Raw genomic sequence first — 19,895 nt, forward strand, 5'->3', positions numbered from 1 at the left:
TTTTTTGTTCCATTGTTGTGTTTTGATTTTCATTGTTCTTTTTTTTTAAATACAGGATTTTTTTCTGTTATATTCTTCTTTTTCTTTCAATAAGCGTGGATGCAGTCCTTTCTTTGTACAGTGGGGGGTGGCTAGATTTTGTCTTCTGAAAGGAAAGGAAATAGTTACCTCCTTTCCAATGACTTGAACTAAATGACAGATGAACAGGGCACAGCAGGAGGACTTTCTCTGTCAAAGAACCTACATTGTTGTTCAATGTTTATTTCAAAGCCCAGGAAGGTCACTGAGGCAAAAGAATATACTCCATTTCTTGAAGGGGAAGCAACTTCAAAGATTAAAAAGGTTTTATACCACCCAACTGGATTCCATTCAGCCTCTGTTAAGTCAGGAGCGAAGGTACAGTCAACAAAGTGCTTCCAACGTGCCCAGGCTTATACGGAAGTCTATCATGCTTCCTATAGAAATGTCCAAGCCTTGGCAGCGTAAGAGTTCACTACTGTATCTGTTCAGGTCTGTCATCATATTTTTTTTCTTCATTTCTTTTTCTTCCTCACCAATGTCCAACCATCTTCAGTAGTTGTACCTGACAGCGGAGAAGGGTTGCTTTGTGATCCATTCATGGTGGAACCAGCACTGCAGTCCATGGCCTGGAAGAGGAAGAAACAGAGAACAAAGATGATCAAGCTCATGGTTTGTTTTCCATGGTGTCTTGAATAAACCATAATTGGCTCCCACCTATTGACACAGCTGGCTAATTCAAAACAAACACGTAGTGGCTAATATAACTGCAGAATTTATCTTAAAATCTAGTTGTTAATTTTCAGTATCAAGCAGATAGTTCTTACGATACCAGCTGCACAGAAGCCTAATCCAGGCAGATTAAACTGCCATCATCCCACAATAATCAACACAATTTTAAGAATTGGCTGAATTCAGTATCAGTTTCTAATTCTCCTATGACAAATAGACACAGAACATACACCAAAGCCTTCAGACTTCATTCAGATTTACAAAGTCACTTTGTATGCAGACTGCTCTATGAGCTCAGTCTTAATTCTCAGAAGTCTTTGCAATACCTCTTCTTCGGTTTCTTCTTCCTCACTGCTGCTTTCTGCAGCTGGCTGAGATTTGGCAACTGCCCTCCTAGCCTCTTGTTTCTTCTGGGCCAGTTGGATAATGGCATCACGCATTGCTGCAACATCTCCTTGATAGCCCTGTCTGAAGAACAGGCACAGCTGCTGGCTTACCTACAGCGTGGGAAGAGAGAGAGATCTCTCATTACCTTGGAGGAGCCAATAACTACCCCACAAACTGGTCCCATCTGCCATCTCACCCCTTGCCTCACCAACTCTGAACACTGCTGCATGATCAGAAATGCTGCTTAGTAGATAAAGGCTTTGACCAGCATCCCTCCCCATGAAGAAAAGGTTTATGGCTTAAAAGCAGCTGCTTCTAGTTCTCTTCTTTCCATGCCAGGAGCTGGTGTCTCCCAATTCTTTCAGCATAAGAGGCTAGATATGCAAAGCTATTGGATAGATTATGACTAGTTATACTATTCTTCAGTAGTAATGGACTTACAAGGATGTTTGGCTAAAATTACTGCCATTAACTGATCAACATCCAAGAGGTATGTTAGTTAAAGAAGATGCTCCAAACGCTAAAAATATAGAATGGGTTCACATGTGGTACCAAGCCATGGCTTTCTGACCACAACAGTGGCTTAATTCAACCACAATGCTAAGCCAAAACCAACAACCCACACTATGGAATTGTTGGTCTTCACATACCCATAGATCCAACTTCATATGTAGAATGTGGCAACCGCTTCTCAGGCTATATTTACACAATAGTTTAAGCCAAGGTTTACTGAATTTAATCCAATGGCTTGGGTTCACATACCTCCCTGTACCAATAACTAGCCATGCTGGCTGAATTCATCCAACTCACTGAGCCACAAACTAGTCAATCACATTTTAGGCAAGCATACTGTACAAAGCCAGATTGGTTAAAATAACCTTCCAAGTAATGGCTGACTTTAATCCTTCAGAGCCAGAGGAACATCTGGAGTTTTAAAGCTATTTTTACAGTTAAGGCTTTTTAGCAAGTCACATCAGCATTAAATATATCACAAAATATTCAAAATATAAACACTTAAAACACTGTTATCTCATCCTCCCTTTTTCTCATTCCAGCTTGCCTCCCCACAGCCCCCCCCCAGATAATTGTTGACAAATACAGTCAATTCTGGAACTGAGAATGGCTTTGAGCTTGGGCCTTCTCCAAATCAACGCCTTCTAGACAAATGAGACACATAAATCACAGTTTACTGAGTAAGCCAAAATGCAACACATTTTTCAAACCATAACAAATCATGTTATGGTTTAGAGCAATGTATGGCCAGTGAGTGGCTATGTACACAATATGCTAAGCCATTGTCTGTCTCACAATGTGTACTGAATAAACTGCAATGGCTATACAGAGTTCTTATTGTGCATGGTTGTACCGCAAGTACACTATTGTCCATGTGCTTGTAGTCTCGGAGTTTAGTTGTCTCAGCAATAGCTATTTCTTTCATAATATTTCCAACATTGGAGGTCCTCTTATCTACAATGTTGGTAATACATATTTGTCCAAGAGTGGTAAGGACCAAAAGACCATTCACACGGCATGTTGTTTTCCTTTCTGTTTACTTTTGTGTCACTGCTCTGATCACCAGAATTTATTGGGGTTACACCTCTGGGGAAAAGGCAGCAATCCTTGATTGTTTTTGAGATTTAATGTGCACATCAATATCTTCACTTACTGGGCACAGCCCCTTTTGTTTGTAGCCATCTCTAGCGAGGACCACTGTTTTAGTGCCTGAGCCTTTCCTTCATCGGTTCAGTTTATAAATGTATTTCAGTAAGTCCTTGCCGAAGTGCTACAAAGAGGCAGCTATTACTTTAAAGGCACAGTTTGAAATTGGAAATTCTCTCTTTGTAATATTTCTGGATGAAAATTCTCTAGTTTATATAGCAAACTTCAAAGCCTTCTAATTTCTTCATGTTCAGTTATAATCTCCAAAGGGAATGTTTAAAGCCCACACATACACATTTTGGTATAATCTTCAGGTACAATGATACAGTATCATAACTAGGCTTATTTGCGGGGGTTTCACTCATTTGCAAAGCTTTCTATTTCTTTTACTCTGTCCTCCCTCTGAGCAATCCAAGATAAAAGTTTCATAAATAATTAGCTTTACAGATTATGGTCCAAAAGAGGATAAATATAATTCAAGATTCAAAAGCTCACATAAACTCTGGTTCTCTTCCTCCACATCCCCCCAGCTATACAATAAACCAATATAACAGTAAACCATAAATAGTTCACAAACCATAATAGCTGGGTTCATATAATATGTTATGCCAAATATTTGGCTCAGTGTGTTCCGTGCATCCAGCAAGAATTTGTTAAGAATCTTGCACTTCTCTAGGGTACTGCCATCTACAGTGTAAAAACTATGACCTAGCATTTTACAAGCACTTAGCTCATAAATCTGATACGAAGAAAAAGTCAGATCGAGTTGCATAAGTGCAATACTTTAGCATATGGAGCAATAGTGCCCCACTATGGTTGCTTGTGATTTGGTCAGCTGGAGAAGTGAGAACCATTTTAAATCCTTAGCACTAGTTTAATTAGGATACTGTGTTCTGTGTGATTTAGCATGAGGCACTCATCCAGTTAATTGTGGCTTGGTCAGCAAGTTACACAATGCAACTCAAGCAGAAAACAATACCCTAATCAAGAAACTCCCAAGGAGAAAACCACACCCCCATCAACACTGGCAGGGCAAGCTACTGTATATAAACAGGGAGCAAACCCCACACTCGTACTGATGATGTTTCCTAGTTGGGTAATGAAATGTGTGCAAGCAAACAACCAAGCTCAGGGAGCACCAAAGGCTCCACAGTTCAACCCTGAGCTACAGATATTCTCTTCTATTGGAATAAAGTTGGTTACTGCTAAGAGACTGATGACAGCACAGATTGAGAAATTATCTCACCCAGTAGTTTCACACAGATGTTTACTAGCAACCCTGTTAAATGGCATAGGCCATATTAAAGCAAGCATCTTGTTGTTGAATCCAGGTGCTAGTATTTAAAAATAAGCAAGGCTGTCACATTCTATCACCGTTACCTTAACTCCAACATGTACTCTCCTGAAACCACATAGCTGTTTAAGCACTGGAAAAGGCACAGCTTCCCTAAGGAGGCATGGACAGGCACAGTGAGTGCCCCCTGCAGCACCTTCTCCACAACAAGCTGCACAAAACATTTCCTGGAGATAAACAGATGCACAGGAGAAAGATTCAAATATAGCTTTTCTCCCTGGCAAATGCAGACTACTTTTTGTTTGGTTTTGCAAGGAACAATATTCAGTTGCAATAAAACAATGTTATGGGGCAACCTTCTCACCTGTTGAAGACTTAAACAGTACAGTGATGTACAGAACCCAACTCACAGGGAGTTCTATGAAGCACCTCAACAGGAGGTGCACCAATTAGTGGTGGAAAAAGCTCTTGATCTGTCTAAAAGCTTTCAAAACAAAGAATGACGGAGAGATGATCTGCGTGTGGGACCATCAAAACTCCATATAACTCCTCCAACTGCATATTATCCAAGAGGAGCACTGGCAGGTGTGGGGAAAGGACAGGAGGACAGCACTCTTCTTCCCGTGAGAGACTAACGTGAATACCTGAGCCAAGCTTCCATCTTCTATTATAGTGTTAAATTCATTGTTCATCAATTCAGCAAGGAGATCCTCCATCTCCTCTGGTTCAAGGTCAGCTGCAGAGAGGTTGGACACACAGTCAAATAACACAGAATTGCACAGGAAATTTTCATAGATGCCTGGAGTTATGCTCCATCCAACATAACCCTCCAGGTCTCAACTACTCTCCATAAAGAAAGCATACAAGCCAGCTTCAGGCCTTTTAACTGTACTCATTAAGCTCTGATCCCAGAGCCTCTATTTAAATCTAGCAATGTTGATCCTGGGATACTAGGTGGTCATAATTATCCTTAAAGTGATGTCCCAGTTTATGGTTTTGAAACTCTAATAAACATGAAGACTTTTATCTCTGTTTTTTAATGTCTGTTACATTTTAGAAGGTTCACCATGGCAGTGAGGGTTCTAACCCCTAAGGGCTACTTGAAATTAAAGATCCACCATTTTATGCCATACATAGGACAAGAATCAGGCTCTTCATCTGTCATTAGCAATGAATAAGTAACAGATCAGAATACTGTACCATCATAATTCTAGGTACATCATGGACCACCCATATCCCACCCAATCTACCATCTCAATCAACAGGACATTATCTCACCATTGCTTTCAAAGTATTGTTCCACAGCCCTCGCCATCCATTCAGCTTTCTCTTGGCTATATGCCCCTCCAAAGCCATTTTCAACTGCAATCTGCAATTGGAAGAAGACAAGGATATGTTCATAAACAGTAACTGGGAGCTTATGCAGCAAAGAGGCAAACTTTTGTAAAGCTGCTTGGGGTGATGATAGGCATAATTTAAATCATGACAGAACTGGTTTGATAATACTCTACCATTATTCAAATAGTGTTTTCAGTCCTTGGCTGAGCTCTAATAACAAAACAAAATTGTTCTTCACATTCCTGTTCGGTTTCAGGAGCTGAATTAGGGAAAAGCCACTTTTTCTCCCGATGTGGGTTTCAATGAGGGCCAACTGGTAAGGTAAACTAGGACATTACCAAAACACACATATCCTTCCAATAATCTTGAAGCATTTTTAAAATTTTTTGTAAATAAAAGGTGAAATAGATACATACAAACATGTATGTGTCATTTGCTTGACAGTCCACCTAAAAGGGAAGGAGCATAATTTATTCAGCTTTTTACCTTCTGTCTATACTGTCATTTTGGTCCTGTCATGCTCAGTCTGATTTTAGTAAATCACTATAGTTTCCAATTCCATTATGTATGAGAGGTGGGTTCAGATGTTTTGTGAATTCATTTTATCAAGTAGAGCATGCTATCTAACTGCCCTTCACCAGCTAGCTGCACGCAAGCTGTGTCCTCTAGTACTGTGCTTAGCCCCTTTGCCACTTGTTACAGAGGTTCAGTGTCTGAACATTACAATTCAAGGAGCCATATTTGTATAGCATATTAAGACATGTACAGAATAGGGAAATCTAAAAGGTGAAAAGCACCCAAGTATTAGATGTATTTTAAAGTTGAGAGTTCACTTTTTGAGTATATTGGCATTATTAATTTAGTTAAATAAACTAATAATATGCATTCCTTATTCTTGACCAGACTGGAACAAAGTTCACATAACTATGGTGAAACCAAGTTTATTTGGTGAGAGGTGGTACAATTTCTTCTAAGTTCATTCCACGGATAAATATAATTTAACATCTTACTGTCATCACCTCAACAGAAAAGTTACTTCCTCTCTCCTGGTTTCTCTCCTGGTTTCTGTCTTGACAACATAGTATCTTATAATAATGTATTTGTATATGGGGTTATTATATTCTCTCATTTACTCAGTTTAATTCATGAAGAATTAAATCTTTATTTTTCAATACTGTTGTATAAACAGACTGGCTGGGTTTGCGTGGCATAACATATTAGCTAGTCAACCCATATTTTAGCCTATCAAAATATGCCCCTCTCAAGTCCTGGTGTGCTGCTTCAATAGGGTGGGGTGAGGTGTTGTTCCTGGGAAGAACGAGGGAAAAACATTGGGAGTCTACATCAGGAATATGAAGCTCATCCGAGCTAAAGCAAGCAGGTACCTATATTGGGCAGCAGCAATATAGGAAGATGCTGGGGCAGACATTCACTCTAATGACGAGGGCAAAGGCATCATTTTATACTGCACAGAAAAAGGCAATGGTAAACCACTCCTGTATTTTATCTAGAAAACTACATGGCTAGACAATATAAAGTGACTGACAACAGAATGCCAGATGATGGCTCTGTCATGTCAAATGGCACTCAACACACTACTGAGAAAAAGCTGAAGATCTTTTGGAGTACTAATGGCATTATTAGGTGGCTAGATTAAAGCCTCTGGGGTGTCTAGTTGTTGATGTTGCCATGCAGGAAAAAATCTGAAGCTGAAAGACAGAATTATGGTGGGAACATGGAACATAAGAAGCACGAACATGGGAAAGTTCAACACGGTAAAAGATGAAACGAATCAACTACGGCATTAGCAAACTGAAATGGACTGGAATTAAACTCTTTCAGACAGTCATACTGTTTCCTACTAAGGAAAAAAAGAGACTTAACAGAGTGTACAACTATCATACAATATCCTTAATTTCATATACTAGCAAAACAGCATTTAGGATCATTGATATAGAATTATACATGGAGAGGGAGATACCAGATGTTCAAGCTGGTTTTAGAAAAGACTGAAGAACAAGAGCCGTTATTGCTGCTGCACACAAAACCAAAGAATAGCAAAAAGAAGTCAATATGTGCTCCATTGATTATAGAAAAGCCTTTAATTATGTTGACCATGTCAAGCTATGGAATGTGCTTAGAAAAATGGGAATCCCAGAACATCTCATTGTCCTCATGCAGAATCTATACATAGGTCAGGAAGTCACAGTGTGAAGCATGGCTGACTCCAGGCTGATAAGATGTGAGACAACTCTCCTCTTATCTATTCAACCTACAGTATATGCAGAATATATGGTCAAGGAAGCTGGATTGGAAGAAGATGAGCATGGCTTTGAGACTGGAGGAAGAAACATCAATAACCTAATGATGCTACTCTGACAGCTGAAAATGCAGATGATTTGCAAGTTGTAGTAATGAAAATCAAGGAGCGGTGGTTGCCATCTAATGGTTGTCAAGATGTTTATAGCCCAGATCTAGTAGCCCCTAACATGCTGCCTCAGAAGCAACATGTCAGAAATAAACAGGGAACAAATGGGAGGTAAAAGAAAAAGAGAGCCACTTTGATGTAGTAATTAAGGCACCAGGCTAGAAACTGAGAGAGCATGAGTTTTAGTCCTGCCTTTGGCATGGAGCCAGCTGGGTGACTTTGGACCAATCACACTCTCTCTCAGCCCTAAGAAGAAGGCAATAGCATACCACTTCTGAAAATCTTGCCAAGGAAATTGCAGGGACTTTTCAAGGTAGTTGCTAGGAATCAGGACTGACACAATAAAAGTGGGAGGAAAACCATGTCAGAATGGGTATGCAAGACAAGTATAAGGCAATTGCAAAGGACATACTTATCCAGGGTTAAACTAGACTGAACTGCTTAGGTTCACATGACACTGTAAACCATAAACTAACTACACATATGTTAATCAGATGCTGGGGGAACATAACCACATATACTAACACTATATCTTTTGCAATAAAAAGCCCTAAAGAAAAATACATATGGATGTTACTTTTCAATTCATCAAATAAGCAAAAAGGAAATTAAGCTTGTTTCTGGAAAAAGCTCCAATGCTGGGAAAGGTGGAAGGAAAGAGAAGAGGATGACCAGCAGCAAGGCAGATGGATTCAGTTACAGTGGCGATCAGTGCACGTTGGAAGTCCTGAAAAACCAGGTTAAGGGTAGATCATCATGGAGAAAATCTATGTGGTTGCAAGGAGTTGAAAACGACTTGATGGCACATAATCAATTAATCAATCAAATTAAGCTTGACATCTGGAATTAGTCTTAGTTTTTAGCAAGCATATAAAAGATCCCAATGCACAATTTCACTAAATAAACACACAATCAATGTAAAATCAATCTCATCTACCAATTCATTACACACCCATTAAATCAATCGCCCACCTGCAAAACTTCGTATCTCAACATATCGGCCAGTGTTCATACAACACAGTAAACCATGATTTTTAAGAGATCACAATTGAGGGCCACCATATCTGGGCTGCAAAAATCCGGACAATCACTAGGCGGCAGCGAAGGAATAGAGGTTTCTCTATCTTTCTGCCGTCTAGTGGCCGTTCGGCGTTTTGCAGGCCAGATGTAATAGCCTACCACAACTGACTGGTAGGTATAATCCACTAAACCAAAAATAAGAAACCATGTGTGCCCTTTTTTGTTGTTTTTGCGCGAGCGTGCCACCAGCACCAAGGTCGGGGTGAGGTGGAGAACGAAGTCACGTCTCCAAACAAGTTGTTCTCTATTTTTCCTATTGCTACACTCCCTGCTCTTTTCAGATACCTGCAGCTCAAAAATACAGTTTACCCTTTTTAGCACATTCAACCCACTCTCCCTCCCTCCGTCCACCCACTTCTTCTCGCTACCGTGAAAGACTCCTAACCTGCAACACGGGCCAGCTGTCCAACACCGCTTGCACACCCTGCCTGAAAAGGCCACGTGCCTCCTCCTTCGACGTCGCCATATCAAACGGTAGGCAGCGGGAAGTCAATCCCAGAGTAATCGATTAACTCGTCTAAAAGAGAAAAGTAGACCTAAATAAACGCCTGCAGAGTCAGCCAGAGCTTCGGTGTTTCTCTTCTGAAGTGACAGCAATAAACAGCTCGAATCTTGCTTTGTACATGGCGGTTTATTCATATTCCGCGTACAGGACATTTCTGTATTTCATTAGGGACTTCAGTGAACTCAAGCGCCAAATTCTCTCTCCTTAAATACTCATCCAATGTCCAACAGTTTAAACTGAAGGGTTTAAAATGTTTGTACATATTTGCATACTATAGATGCATCAGGGACTAAAGTCTTGCTGACAGTCATGTTTCTTAGCCTGGAAACTTTCTTGACGTCCTTCGTTAATGAATGAATGGGAGTCTTCATAAACTCGGAAACACAGCGAATAAGGAATGAAATGGAGGTTAGATCCCTAAACTAGAAGGAGTAAGAATCATACATTATTTTTGCACATCACATAAAATGGAGGTTACATCCTTAAACTAGAAAGGGTAAGAATCATACATTATTTTTGCATATCACATAAAATGTGGTTGGCTAGTTGGTGGCTATGTTAATGTGCTATGCAGCTATGCAGTTACATGAGCATACTTAGGCAACTGGGTGAATTTTGTTAAAACTAGTTCAGTTGTAGTTAACAATGGGTTAGCATGCTATGCAAACTTAGCCACAGACTTCACTTTAGTTAAACTTATTCCTGAACAAATGCACATACAAGTTTTGATTTCTTTTTCCCTTAATGATTGTGTTTGCACAGTACATCTAACAACATGCTACAGTTTAGTCTAAAGTGTTGTGCCTACCCTTGTGGTTAAGTTATGGAATCACAGCAAGCAATTCCATATTAAGCAAGCACAGATAATTGGGCTTAGTTGGCCAAACACATCATGGCAACACAGCAGATAAAACATATAACTCTGAAACACACAACTTAGGAACTTTTATAGTTTTTTATTTGTAACTGTTTTTATGTATTTTTTTAAATTGTTGTACGCTCCCCAGAGTCACTTTGTGTGAGATGGGCGGCTATATAAATATGATAAATAAACAAGCAAACAAACTTTTTAACAAATATTTAATATGCTGAAAATGAAGAAGGCTGCATCCAAAACGGTTAATGAGAATGGTAATACTTTTAGCTATCAGCATAGCAATCAATAATTAAAACACTTGTGAGAGGTTAGTAGCTCAGTGTGGATTAATAGCCACCCTCCAGATACGTTGGAACCTACTGTATTTAACACTGGATTATAACTCCCATCATATCTCAACATGGAGAGTACTAGAATAGTGAAAGTCTGCATTAGTTAATTACACTTAAATTGCAGCTATTGCCCTCCAGATATGCTAGAATACACTCCTGTCATGCTGACAGAGGATAATGGGAGCCAGAATACAACAAATTGGAAGACAATGGGATGAGGAAGATTGCTACTATACTAATGTAATTGATCTAATTACATTACAGTTGGATTCATGTAATACGCTGAAACATAAGCAAACAACCCACATTTTAGCCAAGTATGTTATGCAAATCTATTACCTTCTCCATATCTGGTCGGTTTATGGTTCAGAAAAGGGGATGAATTGAGTAAACTACCACTGAGTTAACTAAAGATGTCATATGCAGGGTATAAAAATCCAGACAACTTTAGATGGAGTTACAGAAAACTGTAACTCTGCTTCTAGACGAAATGTACAGATATACCAGAAAATGGGTATCTGAGGGCAATCTAAACCTATCATCCCATGCATGTTTGGGAGTAAGCTCCACTGAACTCTACAGAATTAATTCTAAATAAACATGTATATGATTACCCTGTGCAATTAAGAGGGAAAAAAACCTATAGGGATTCCTCAGGGACAGGAGGATGCCTTGTAGAGGATTTGGACCATAACTATTATCACATTCCAAATCACCATGGCAACTGGAAATTAGTGGAGTTGTGGTCCAACATAAATAGAGTGAGCCAGGTTGTGAAAGGCTGAAGTAGAATTATTAGAGGGTCTAATAACTCTATTATTAGATGGGTCACAAACATAATATCATATGCTTAATCATATACATATGGTATATGATTATGTGGGCATTTCCACACTACCACTGTGGTGATATAAAGCCTGTCATTGTTAAAGATACAGGACCACTGGTGGGAATATGGTGTGGATTATTTATTTATTTATTTATTTATTCAATTTATATAGCCGCCCATCTCAGACCAGTGACTCTGGGCGGCTAACAACAATAAAAACAATCAACATTAAAAACAGTACAAAAAATGAATATAATATAAATGCAGCCAAGAGATCTTTAAAAACCGTCGGTATCGACACAATCATGAAACGGGCCCCTTCACATACTTGGGGCCCCAGGCCCGGGCATAAAGCCATTACTATTACTACGTGAACTGTAATAAAGTACTGTACTTTATTTTCCAGTCAGTCCTGAGTATTCAATAAAACCAAGGGAACTAGATAAGGGAAAAATACATGAATTTAAAATCCTGTCCATTATCCTAAGCACACTTACACAGAACAATTAATAGTATCAGGCTTGATACAAAACCAGTTTGCTTTGGTGCTTCCTACTTTATTTCATACAAGAATTAAATCCTGGGACTTCAGAGCCTAACAATTTTTCCTAACATTTTCCCTGGTCTTGATTATCTTTGGTCACATGACACCCCCTTCCTGCCCTCTGAATCGCTCCTTCAAAACCGCCTCAGGTCTGAATTCAGTAGCCCTAGCCTTATTAGTTATCCAGGAGAGGCATTTTTCCTAGTTTCGAGACACTTAAACCTTAATTTATTTAAATACTTTTTATATTTGTATTCTATATGAAGAAAAAAAAACTATGCATGAACCCAGCAGGGTACAGATTCATACTGCATATCTAGTTAAAATGATGCAATCTTGAACCTATCGTCTATGAGAAAATAAATCTAATTGAATTCAATAGGAGGTAGGCTCAGTCACTGTATGTAAGATTGTAACCTATTTCATCCTTTCAACAATTTTAATAATTTCTTTTAGTGCCGTGTATGTATTACATCATGTTTAATTTTGGCAGTCGATAATATATAATGATTTCAGTACTGTAAATCATTCTTTTTCAATTAAGCAAATCCAACAAAATGGCTGATATTCAATTCCAACCACTGTATGCTCCTCCGCGCAAGTAAAACACACGGTACTACCATTCCCAAGAAGCTCTGCGCGCACAAAGCCCAATGGAGTTGGACGGAAGGCTCTATCGAGGCACAATCGAATCGACGGGGAGCGAGGGGGGAGAGTTGCTATACGCATTCGCGCACGCGCGCTGGCGTTTCCCTTCATTCCTCCCTTGTTTCTGGCGCGAGCTGTGCTTCGCGTGACGCGCGGCGTTTGTCCTGCTCTGCCCCGCCCCGCCCCGCCCCGCCCCGCCCGGCGGTGTGTGATTCTATGGGAGTTAGCTGGGATTGGAAATAGCATAAATCTCAAAGTGAGGGGGAATTATTTATCCGTAAAGGTTAGTAATCTAAAATGGAGACGGCTCAATATGAGAACGCTTTGGAAAAGTAATTCACGTATGGGCCAAGAAACGCCAAATCTTAATGCAGGACTCTATATTTTTGAAAGAAAGAAAGAAAAAGGTTAAACTGCCTTTTCTAGAGAAACCTTAAACCAATATAATTTTCACTCCTTTATTCTATCAACCAACCTATGAGGTAGATCAAGCTGAGAAATTAATAAGTCATTCTGAGAACTTCTTGCCTGAGTTTAATATCGGCCACTTTAGGCCTTGCCTAGCAGAACAGCAAATCTACATCATAGGTTGTCATAGTGGCTGTCATACACATGGGGAAAATAATTGGGATGAAGCAGAAATGATACAGAAAGAACAACTACTACTACATTAGGGCTAGATAGAAGATAGTATTTTGTGATCGATCTATATATACAGTGCTTGTACATGACTAACCAAGAGTTCAGATTTCCAGTTACTCAAGCAAAAGGAAAACATGATTCTTCACTACTTTTATTGCTGACATAAAGCTGAGAGGAAGCTAACTAGGGGCTTTTCCGCATGGCCATATTAAAGTGCTGCTATCTAATCTGGGAACAAATCATTCTCTGCCACTTCATTCCCCCAAGAGAAGGGGGAAAGAAGATACTCAATCTCACTTTTTTTACTCCCCTCCACCATTTCTCTCACCAGGTGAAGTAGGGGAAAGAAGAAAGAGAATTGGGTCTTTCTCATCCCCCCCCCCCGCTCCCCAAGTGCTGGCTGCAAAACCACTTCCCCATGCTTCCCATCCTATCCAACCTTTTGGCACAATGGAAGTGCTGCCCTGCTGCCAAAAGACAAATGACTCTGATAATCAGTGGCCATAGGCTAAGGGTGTGTGCCTACAGTGGTATTAGGTAAATATCATTAGGGCAGACCCCTGCCCCAAATTTACCCTGAAATTATTTGATGTCAACTGACCAGCATGGTTTGGGCCAAAAGTGGAACAAAGAAAGTTAATAGAGGTTACCTTCATGGTGTGCTAGGTACAGATTGAGGACACCATGTATTCATGTCCTCAACAGTTGGGAGGTTGTCCTCAGATTGGGGCAAGCAACATGTGTGAAGGACTTAGCTATTGATTTTTATATAAAAAGACTGTACTCTGTGTACCAGTTCTGTTCAGTTCTGGTACATAAAACAAGTCTTAAATTCCAGAGGTGTACACTCCAATCTTTAGTAGTTGGCTCTAAGAAATAGAACAAAAACAATGTAGACCTTGAAAGATGAAGTTTACCTCTTTGGAACTATGAGATGGTATGAGTGAATGAACTGAAATGACTTATTTTGACCTCAGAGAGCAATTAAAAGATACCATCTTACATCTTGACAGCTGCCAGTTACTAGGAATATACTCCCTACTTTCCTTTTTGGAGTGGATATAATGGCCAGGTATTCCTACTATATTTACACATTATTATCTATAATGTTCTATTTGCTTCTGACTAATGTGATTTACTGCTTTGTAAAAAAAAATTCTTAATTGCAAGAAGCTAGGTTGTTTTTTTGACATGCGTTTTGACATACCTTGTTGGCTTATTGTTTTTTAAATAATGTTTCAAAATAGTAGAAATGAAAATGTTTGGCATATTTGTAGAATTGTAGATTAAAATATTATAAAGTATCATACACTACTGCCTTGTACATTTAGATATTCAGACACTGCATAGGTTTCTGCCCCAATGAATAATCACATAATATAAAGTAAGCAATAGTTCGGTTTGCACAACATGTCAATGCATGAGAAATTGATCCGTAGTTTATTGACCTAATTGCCTGAGTTGCACAATACATTGAAACTTAATGATGATTTACTTGGCTCAATTTTCTGGATTAGCATAACACATAAAACCATCAACTAACCATGCAGACTGGGTTTGTACAGCATGTCAGGATAAAATATAGTTGGCTAATTAATTGATGAATTCATTCTCTCTAAAGTTTACAGTAGAAGGGATTTCATATCTATTTCATTTTCATAGAGATGTACATTTTGGAGAATGTGGTACTATCCTAATATTTGCAATAATTTCTCGCCTTATTTTCTTGTCTCCAATGTTGGAGCGTGTTTCATATGTATCAGCCCTTCGAGGTAGTTCAGACAAGAAACCAAAACAATGAGTACTTACATTACCTTTATTGTAAGGTTTACAGTAACAGAGTTTTGCAAGTCTGAAAGCACATCTCTACCCCCTTGCCTTTACTTTCCAGGGAACTAGGGAGGATCCCTTCTGAGATGCTTACCACACCCACATTCCTTCTGTGGGCTGAGATGTCTCTTATCTGACCATTGCCCTGCCTGTGGCTGTTCCTCCTCCTGTCTCTCAAGGATATTCCCACAGACCATTACAATATGCCAGGAATGCCCATATAGGCCAATCAGTGCACACTGACTGATAAGGTTATCCATAGCAGTGTTTCTCAAACAGTGGTGTGTGTATCATATAGTGCATAGACATAATCTGTGTGGGAGAGAAGTTATTTCCCCAAATTAGGCAAGAGGGAAAGAGGAAAATAGATAAGAACAAAACAGTCTCTAATGGAGTACATTAAAGGCAAAAGGACCTGCAGATTCCATTCCTGAAGTCCAGAATTGGAATAGCTTCTGAAAGGCCTGGGTTTAGTGGTCAGAATAAAATAACATTCTGCTCAGATTCTCATTTTTTGGATTTTTTTTTAAATTTAGGATTAGGGCAAGCCTGTTTTCACAGTGGCAAATACATGTTTACTCAGTTATGCTGACTTATTGTTTTACAATTATAGCAGAAAAATATATTGTCAGTAGTAGTATTGTAATTTTTATATCACTAAAACTTACCATATTTGATCAGCGTGATAGCATAATGTCTGTAATATTCTCAGAAAAAGTGAGCTTTTTGTTTCTATCGTGGTGTGATCTTGGTTCTTTTAGAGAGTGACTGGTAGGATTTAAAATATTAATTAATTAATTAATAGTTTTATTTAATAGATTTATATAGTTGTCCATCTCTCAAAATGTGACTGGGTGGCATGCATGTACGCATGCATATGCATGCATGCATATATATATATATATATATATATATACACACACACACACACACACACACACACACATACACACATATATACATATATACATATATACATATTTAAAACCATAAAACAGACAAACATAAACATAAAAAATTCAAGAATGCAGGAGAACAACAGTCATTTAACATATAATCCTCTTGCAGGCTCACCATGGGATCCCCAAGGTTGATGGAAGAACCAAATTTTAAGGGCCTTCCAGAAGGCAAACAGGGATGAGGTCAACCTCACCTCAGGGAAAATAATGTTGCAGAGGGTGGGGGCCACAGCAGAAAGGCATGCTGTCTGGGTCCTGGTAGATGGAACTCCTTGGTAGAAGGGACCTGGAGTATCCCCCTCCTGCTCAACCTGATGGGAAAGATAGGTGTAATTGGGAAGAGGTAGTCCCTCAAATAACCTGGACCTGTGCCATGTAGGGCTTTAAAAGTCAAAACCAGCACCTTGAATTGCACCTGGAAACAAACTGACAGCCAGTGCAGCTCACAGAACAAAGGTGTAATGTGTGCTGTTACCATTGCTATACAGAAAGAGTTATAAATCTATTACAGAATAGTGAGCATGTGTTTTCAAAAAGTTGTTTAAAAAAGGAAATTTCAGTAAATGCAGCTTTTCTCATATGTTTTCACTAGAAGGATAAACTGCATAGTTTCTGTGTATGTGTAATGCTTTACAAATGATACAAGACGTACCAAAAAGGGTGGAATATAGAAAGTGAATATATTTCAGTATAGCCTAAATTAGTGTTTTCGTCAAAATAAAGTAAATAGGGAAGAAACAAAAACAGAATTCAATATATCACTAATATTTCCCAATTAATTTAAATATCCAGAGTGTGCACTGGTTTCCAAGCTTCCTGTCTTAGAGAACTGAAAATGAACTTTTAAACCAACCATTGGAAGCTGGTGTATATACATTTGGAATAACTTAAGAAAAACAGCTCAGAAACATAGAGCTCATAGTCTTTTCTTATAAAAGTCCTGGTTAACTCCTTTCTCAATTTTACTTTCAGCAGTGAAACACAGAGAAGAATGGGGAATTACTTTGTTTCTGGTAAATAAATGAGAATTGGAAATCTTTGACAGTTATTTGGGTTATCTACCATCTCAATCCACATGAGTTCTAGGTAGTTGCTGCCTCATTTGCAGGGAGGAGGGGGGTGAAGAACACCAGGAGTGTATGCCAAGAGTCCAGAATTCTGGCAGGATCACCCAAGGCATGAAGGCCATCCTAGCTGCGCAGCAGTGATATAGGAAGATGCTGGAGATGATCACTTTAGTGACAGTGGCAAAGGCATAATCTCATATTGCATGGAAAAAGGCAGTGGTAAACCACTCCTGTATTTTACCTAGAAAACCACATGACTAGGCAATATAAAGTGATAGCTAATATAGTGTCAGATGATGGCTTCCTCATATCAAATGCCTTCAACACGCTACTGAGCAAAAGCTGAAGATCTTTTGGAGTATTAATAGTCCAATATTATGGACCATTATGAAGTGACTAGATTAAAGCCTTTGAGACATTTAGTTGCTGATGTTGCCATGTGGGAAAAAAAATCTGAAGCTGAAGAACAGAATTGTAGTGGAAATATGGAACATAAGCATGAACATGGGAAAACTCAACAGAGTAAAAGAGGAAATGAATTGACTACACATTGACATCTTCAGCATCAACAGATGGAAATGGACTGGAATTGGACACTTTCAGGCAGACAGTCATACTGTTTCCTATTCAGGAGACAAAAAAGGAATGGTATTGCTTTCATAGGAAGGATATAGCAAGGACAGTAGTTGAGTGCAATGTAATCAATTGAATAGTATCAGTTAGACTTCATGTACAGCCCTTCAGTGTGACAATTATCCAAGTCTGTGCTCCAACCTAACCACTGATGTAAAAGAAGAAGTTGATGTTTAATGGTCATGTTAAATTTGAAATCAACAGAAGATGCAAGTAAGATGTACTGCTTATAGTTGGAGACAGGAATGCCAACACTGGAAATATTAAGAATGAAAACATTGTTGAACTGTACTTTCTAGAAACCAAAGCGAAGTAGGAGAATGATTTATCAATTTCTCCCAATCCTATGATTTATTTACTGCTAACACAGCCTTTTTCTTTTTTCTTTTTTATCTGCGCTCAGTCGTTACCGACTCTGCAGTGACTGCTTGGACGAGTCCTTGCAGTTTTCAAGGCAATTGTTTCAGAAATGGCTTGCCAGAGCCTCCTTCCTAGGGCAGAGCCCAGCTGGCGAGCGCAGGAGGCGGGGTTTCCGTTGCTTCGCGCCCTTTTTGGGCGCGCATGGTTTTTAGCGCTTACCGGCAACTGCTCCCGACTCCTTTTTGCAAGGTGCCGCCAGCATTTTTCCTCCCACCGGAGTGAGAGTACCCATTTATCTACTCACGTGAGTTTTCGAACTGTTGGGTTTACAGGAACTGGGGAGGAAACAGGAGCTCACCCTGCTAACGCGAAGGCTGGACTCGAACCGCTGAAGCCTCAACCATTTCTGGCTGGCAACTTTCAGCGTCATTAAGCCGCTGCGCCACCGCGTCCCCCAACACAGCCTTATAACAGCCAAAATGACACCTATGTACATGGACATAATCAGATGGTGTACACAAAATCAAATTGACTATATTATTAGTACAAGGAGAACAAGGAAAAGTTCAGTTGTAACAACAAAGACATAGCTAGGGGATGTCTGTGGAACAGATCATGAACTGCTCATGTGCAAGTTTTGTTAAGCTAAAGGAGCATAAGAAAACCAACCACTTTTTACAATATGATTTTGATCGTATGCCTCCTGGGAAAGATCCCTGGGAGGTTACATGAGACTGCATTCTAGAGATAGTTAATTCTTTCTTGAGAGAGGGGATTGTCCCTTCACCTCTTAAGGAGGCACTGGTTTGCTCCCTCCTCAAATCATCACTAGGCACAGCCCTACCGAACAACCTTTGTCCAGTTTCCAACCTGCCCTTTTTAAGGAAGAATGTTGAGAAGGTCAACATCAGCATCAGAGGACCCAGGCCTGGATAATGGGACTGAAACAGCATTGGTTGCACTTTTGGATGACCTCTGGCATGAGTGGGATGGGAGTAGTGTATCCATCCTTGCTTTTTTTTACCTATCAGTGGCGTTCAATACCATCGACCGTGGTATCCTTCTGGACCAGCTCTGGGAATTGGAGGTGAACAGCATTGTCTTGTGCTGGTTCTCCTCCTTCCTCTGGGGTTGGTTCCAGTCAAAGTTGATTGGGAGCAAGAGGTCCCATCCTTGGCCCCTGCTTTGCAGGGTTCTGCAGGGTTTGGTACTCTCTCCAGTCCTGTTTAACATCTACATGAAGCCACTGGCCATCTGTTGCCATGGGGTGAGGTATCATCAGTATGCTCATGATACCCAGCTTTATACTATCTCCACCCTTGGCAAATTAAGCAATGCTCTTGGGGTCCTGTCCCAGTGTCTGGAGGTTGTAGGGGTCTGGATGAGGAACAATAGACTTTGGCTCAACCCTAGCAAGACTAAGTGGCTTTGGGTTTGGGGCCTGCTGGTTCCAGGGACTTATCACCTTTGGTCCTGGATGGTATACCACTATCCCAAACAGACCCAGTGTGCAATCTAAGAGTTCTGGACTCATAGCTCCTGCTCAAACAGCAGGTGGCAGCTCTGGCCAGGAGAACCTTTGGACGACTCTGTGTTGTGTGCCAGTTGTACTCGTTCCTGGACCAGGAGGCTCTGTACACAGTCACTCATGCCCTGGTCACCTCTCAAATGGATTACTCTAATGCACTCTATATGGGGCTGCTCCAGAAGCTGCAACTGGTACAGAATGCAGC

General features: G+C 39.9%; 1 protein-coding gene across 1 annotated transcript; it reads right to left on the minus strand.

Annotated features, from left to right (window-relative positions):
• Positions 1–451: 451 nt before the first annotated feature.
• Positions 452–12,786, minus strand: TSR2 (TSR2 ribosome maturation factor). The gene is made up of 6 exons (XM_007432865.4): positions 12,644–12,786; positions 9,322–9,453; positions 5,369–5,459; positions 4,735–4,826; positions 1,077–1,247; positions 452–647 (listed from the first exon to the last, which is right to left on the minus strand). Exons 2-6 carry the CDS (start codon positions 9,400–9,402, stop codon positions 534–536), a joined length of 549 nt encoding a protein of 182 aa, XP_007432927.1. The 5' UTR covers positions 9,403–9,453; positions 12,644–12,786; the 3' UTR covers positions 452–533.
• Positions 12,787–19,895: the final 7,109 nt, after the last annotated feature.

This window comes from Python bivittatus, unplaced genomic scaffold (genome assembly GCF_059951505.1).
Source record: "Python bivittatus isolate LINGU-HERP-01145 unplaced genomic scaffold, Pbiv_v1 ctg000220_np1212, whole genome shotgun sequence".
NCBI lineage: Eukaryota > Metazoa > Chordata > Lepidosauria > Squamata > Pythonidae > Python > Python bivittatus.

Excerpts from the sequence above, each read along its gene's own strand:
- TSR2 (XM_007432865.4), bottom strand. The coding sequence starts at position 9,402 with ATGGCGACGTCGAAGGAGGAGGCACGTGGCCTTTTCAGGCAGGGTGTG. Across the intron at positions 4,827-5,368 it reads ACAATACTTTGAAAGCAATG|CTGACCTTGAACCAGAGGAG; the intron begins GTGAGATAATGT and ends ACCTCTCTGCAG. Across the intron at positions 648-1,076 it reads AAGAAGAAACCGAAGAAGAG|GCCATGGACTGCAGTGCTGG; the intron begins GTATTGCAAAGA and ends TTCCTCTTCCAG.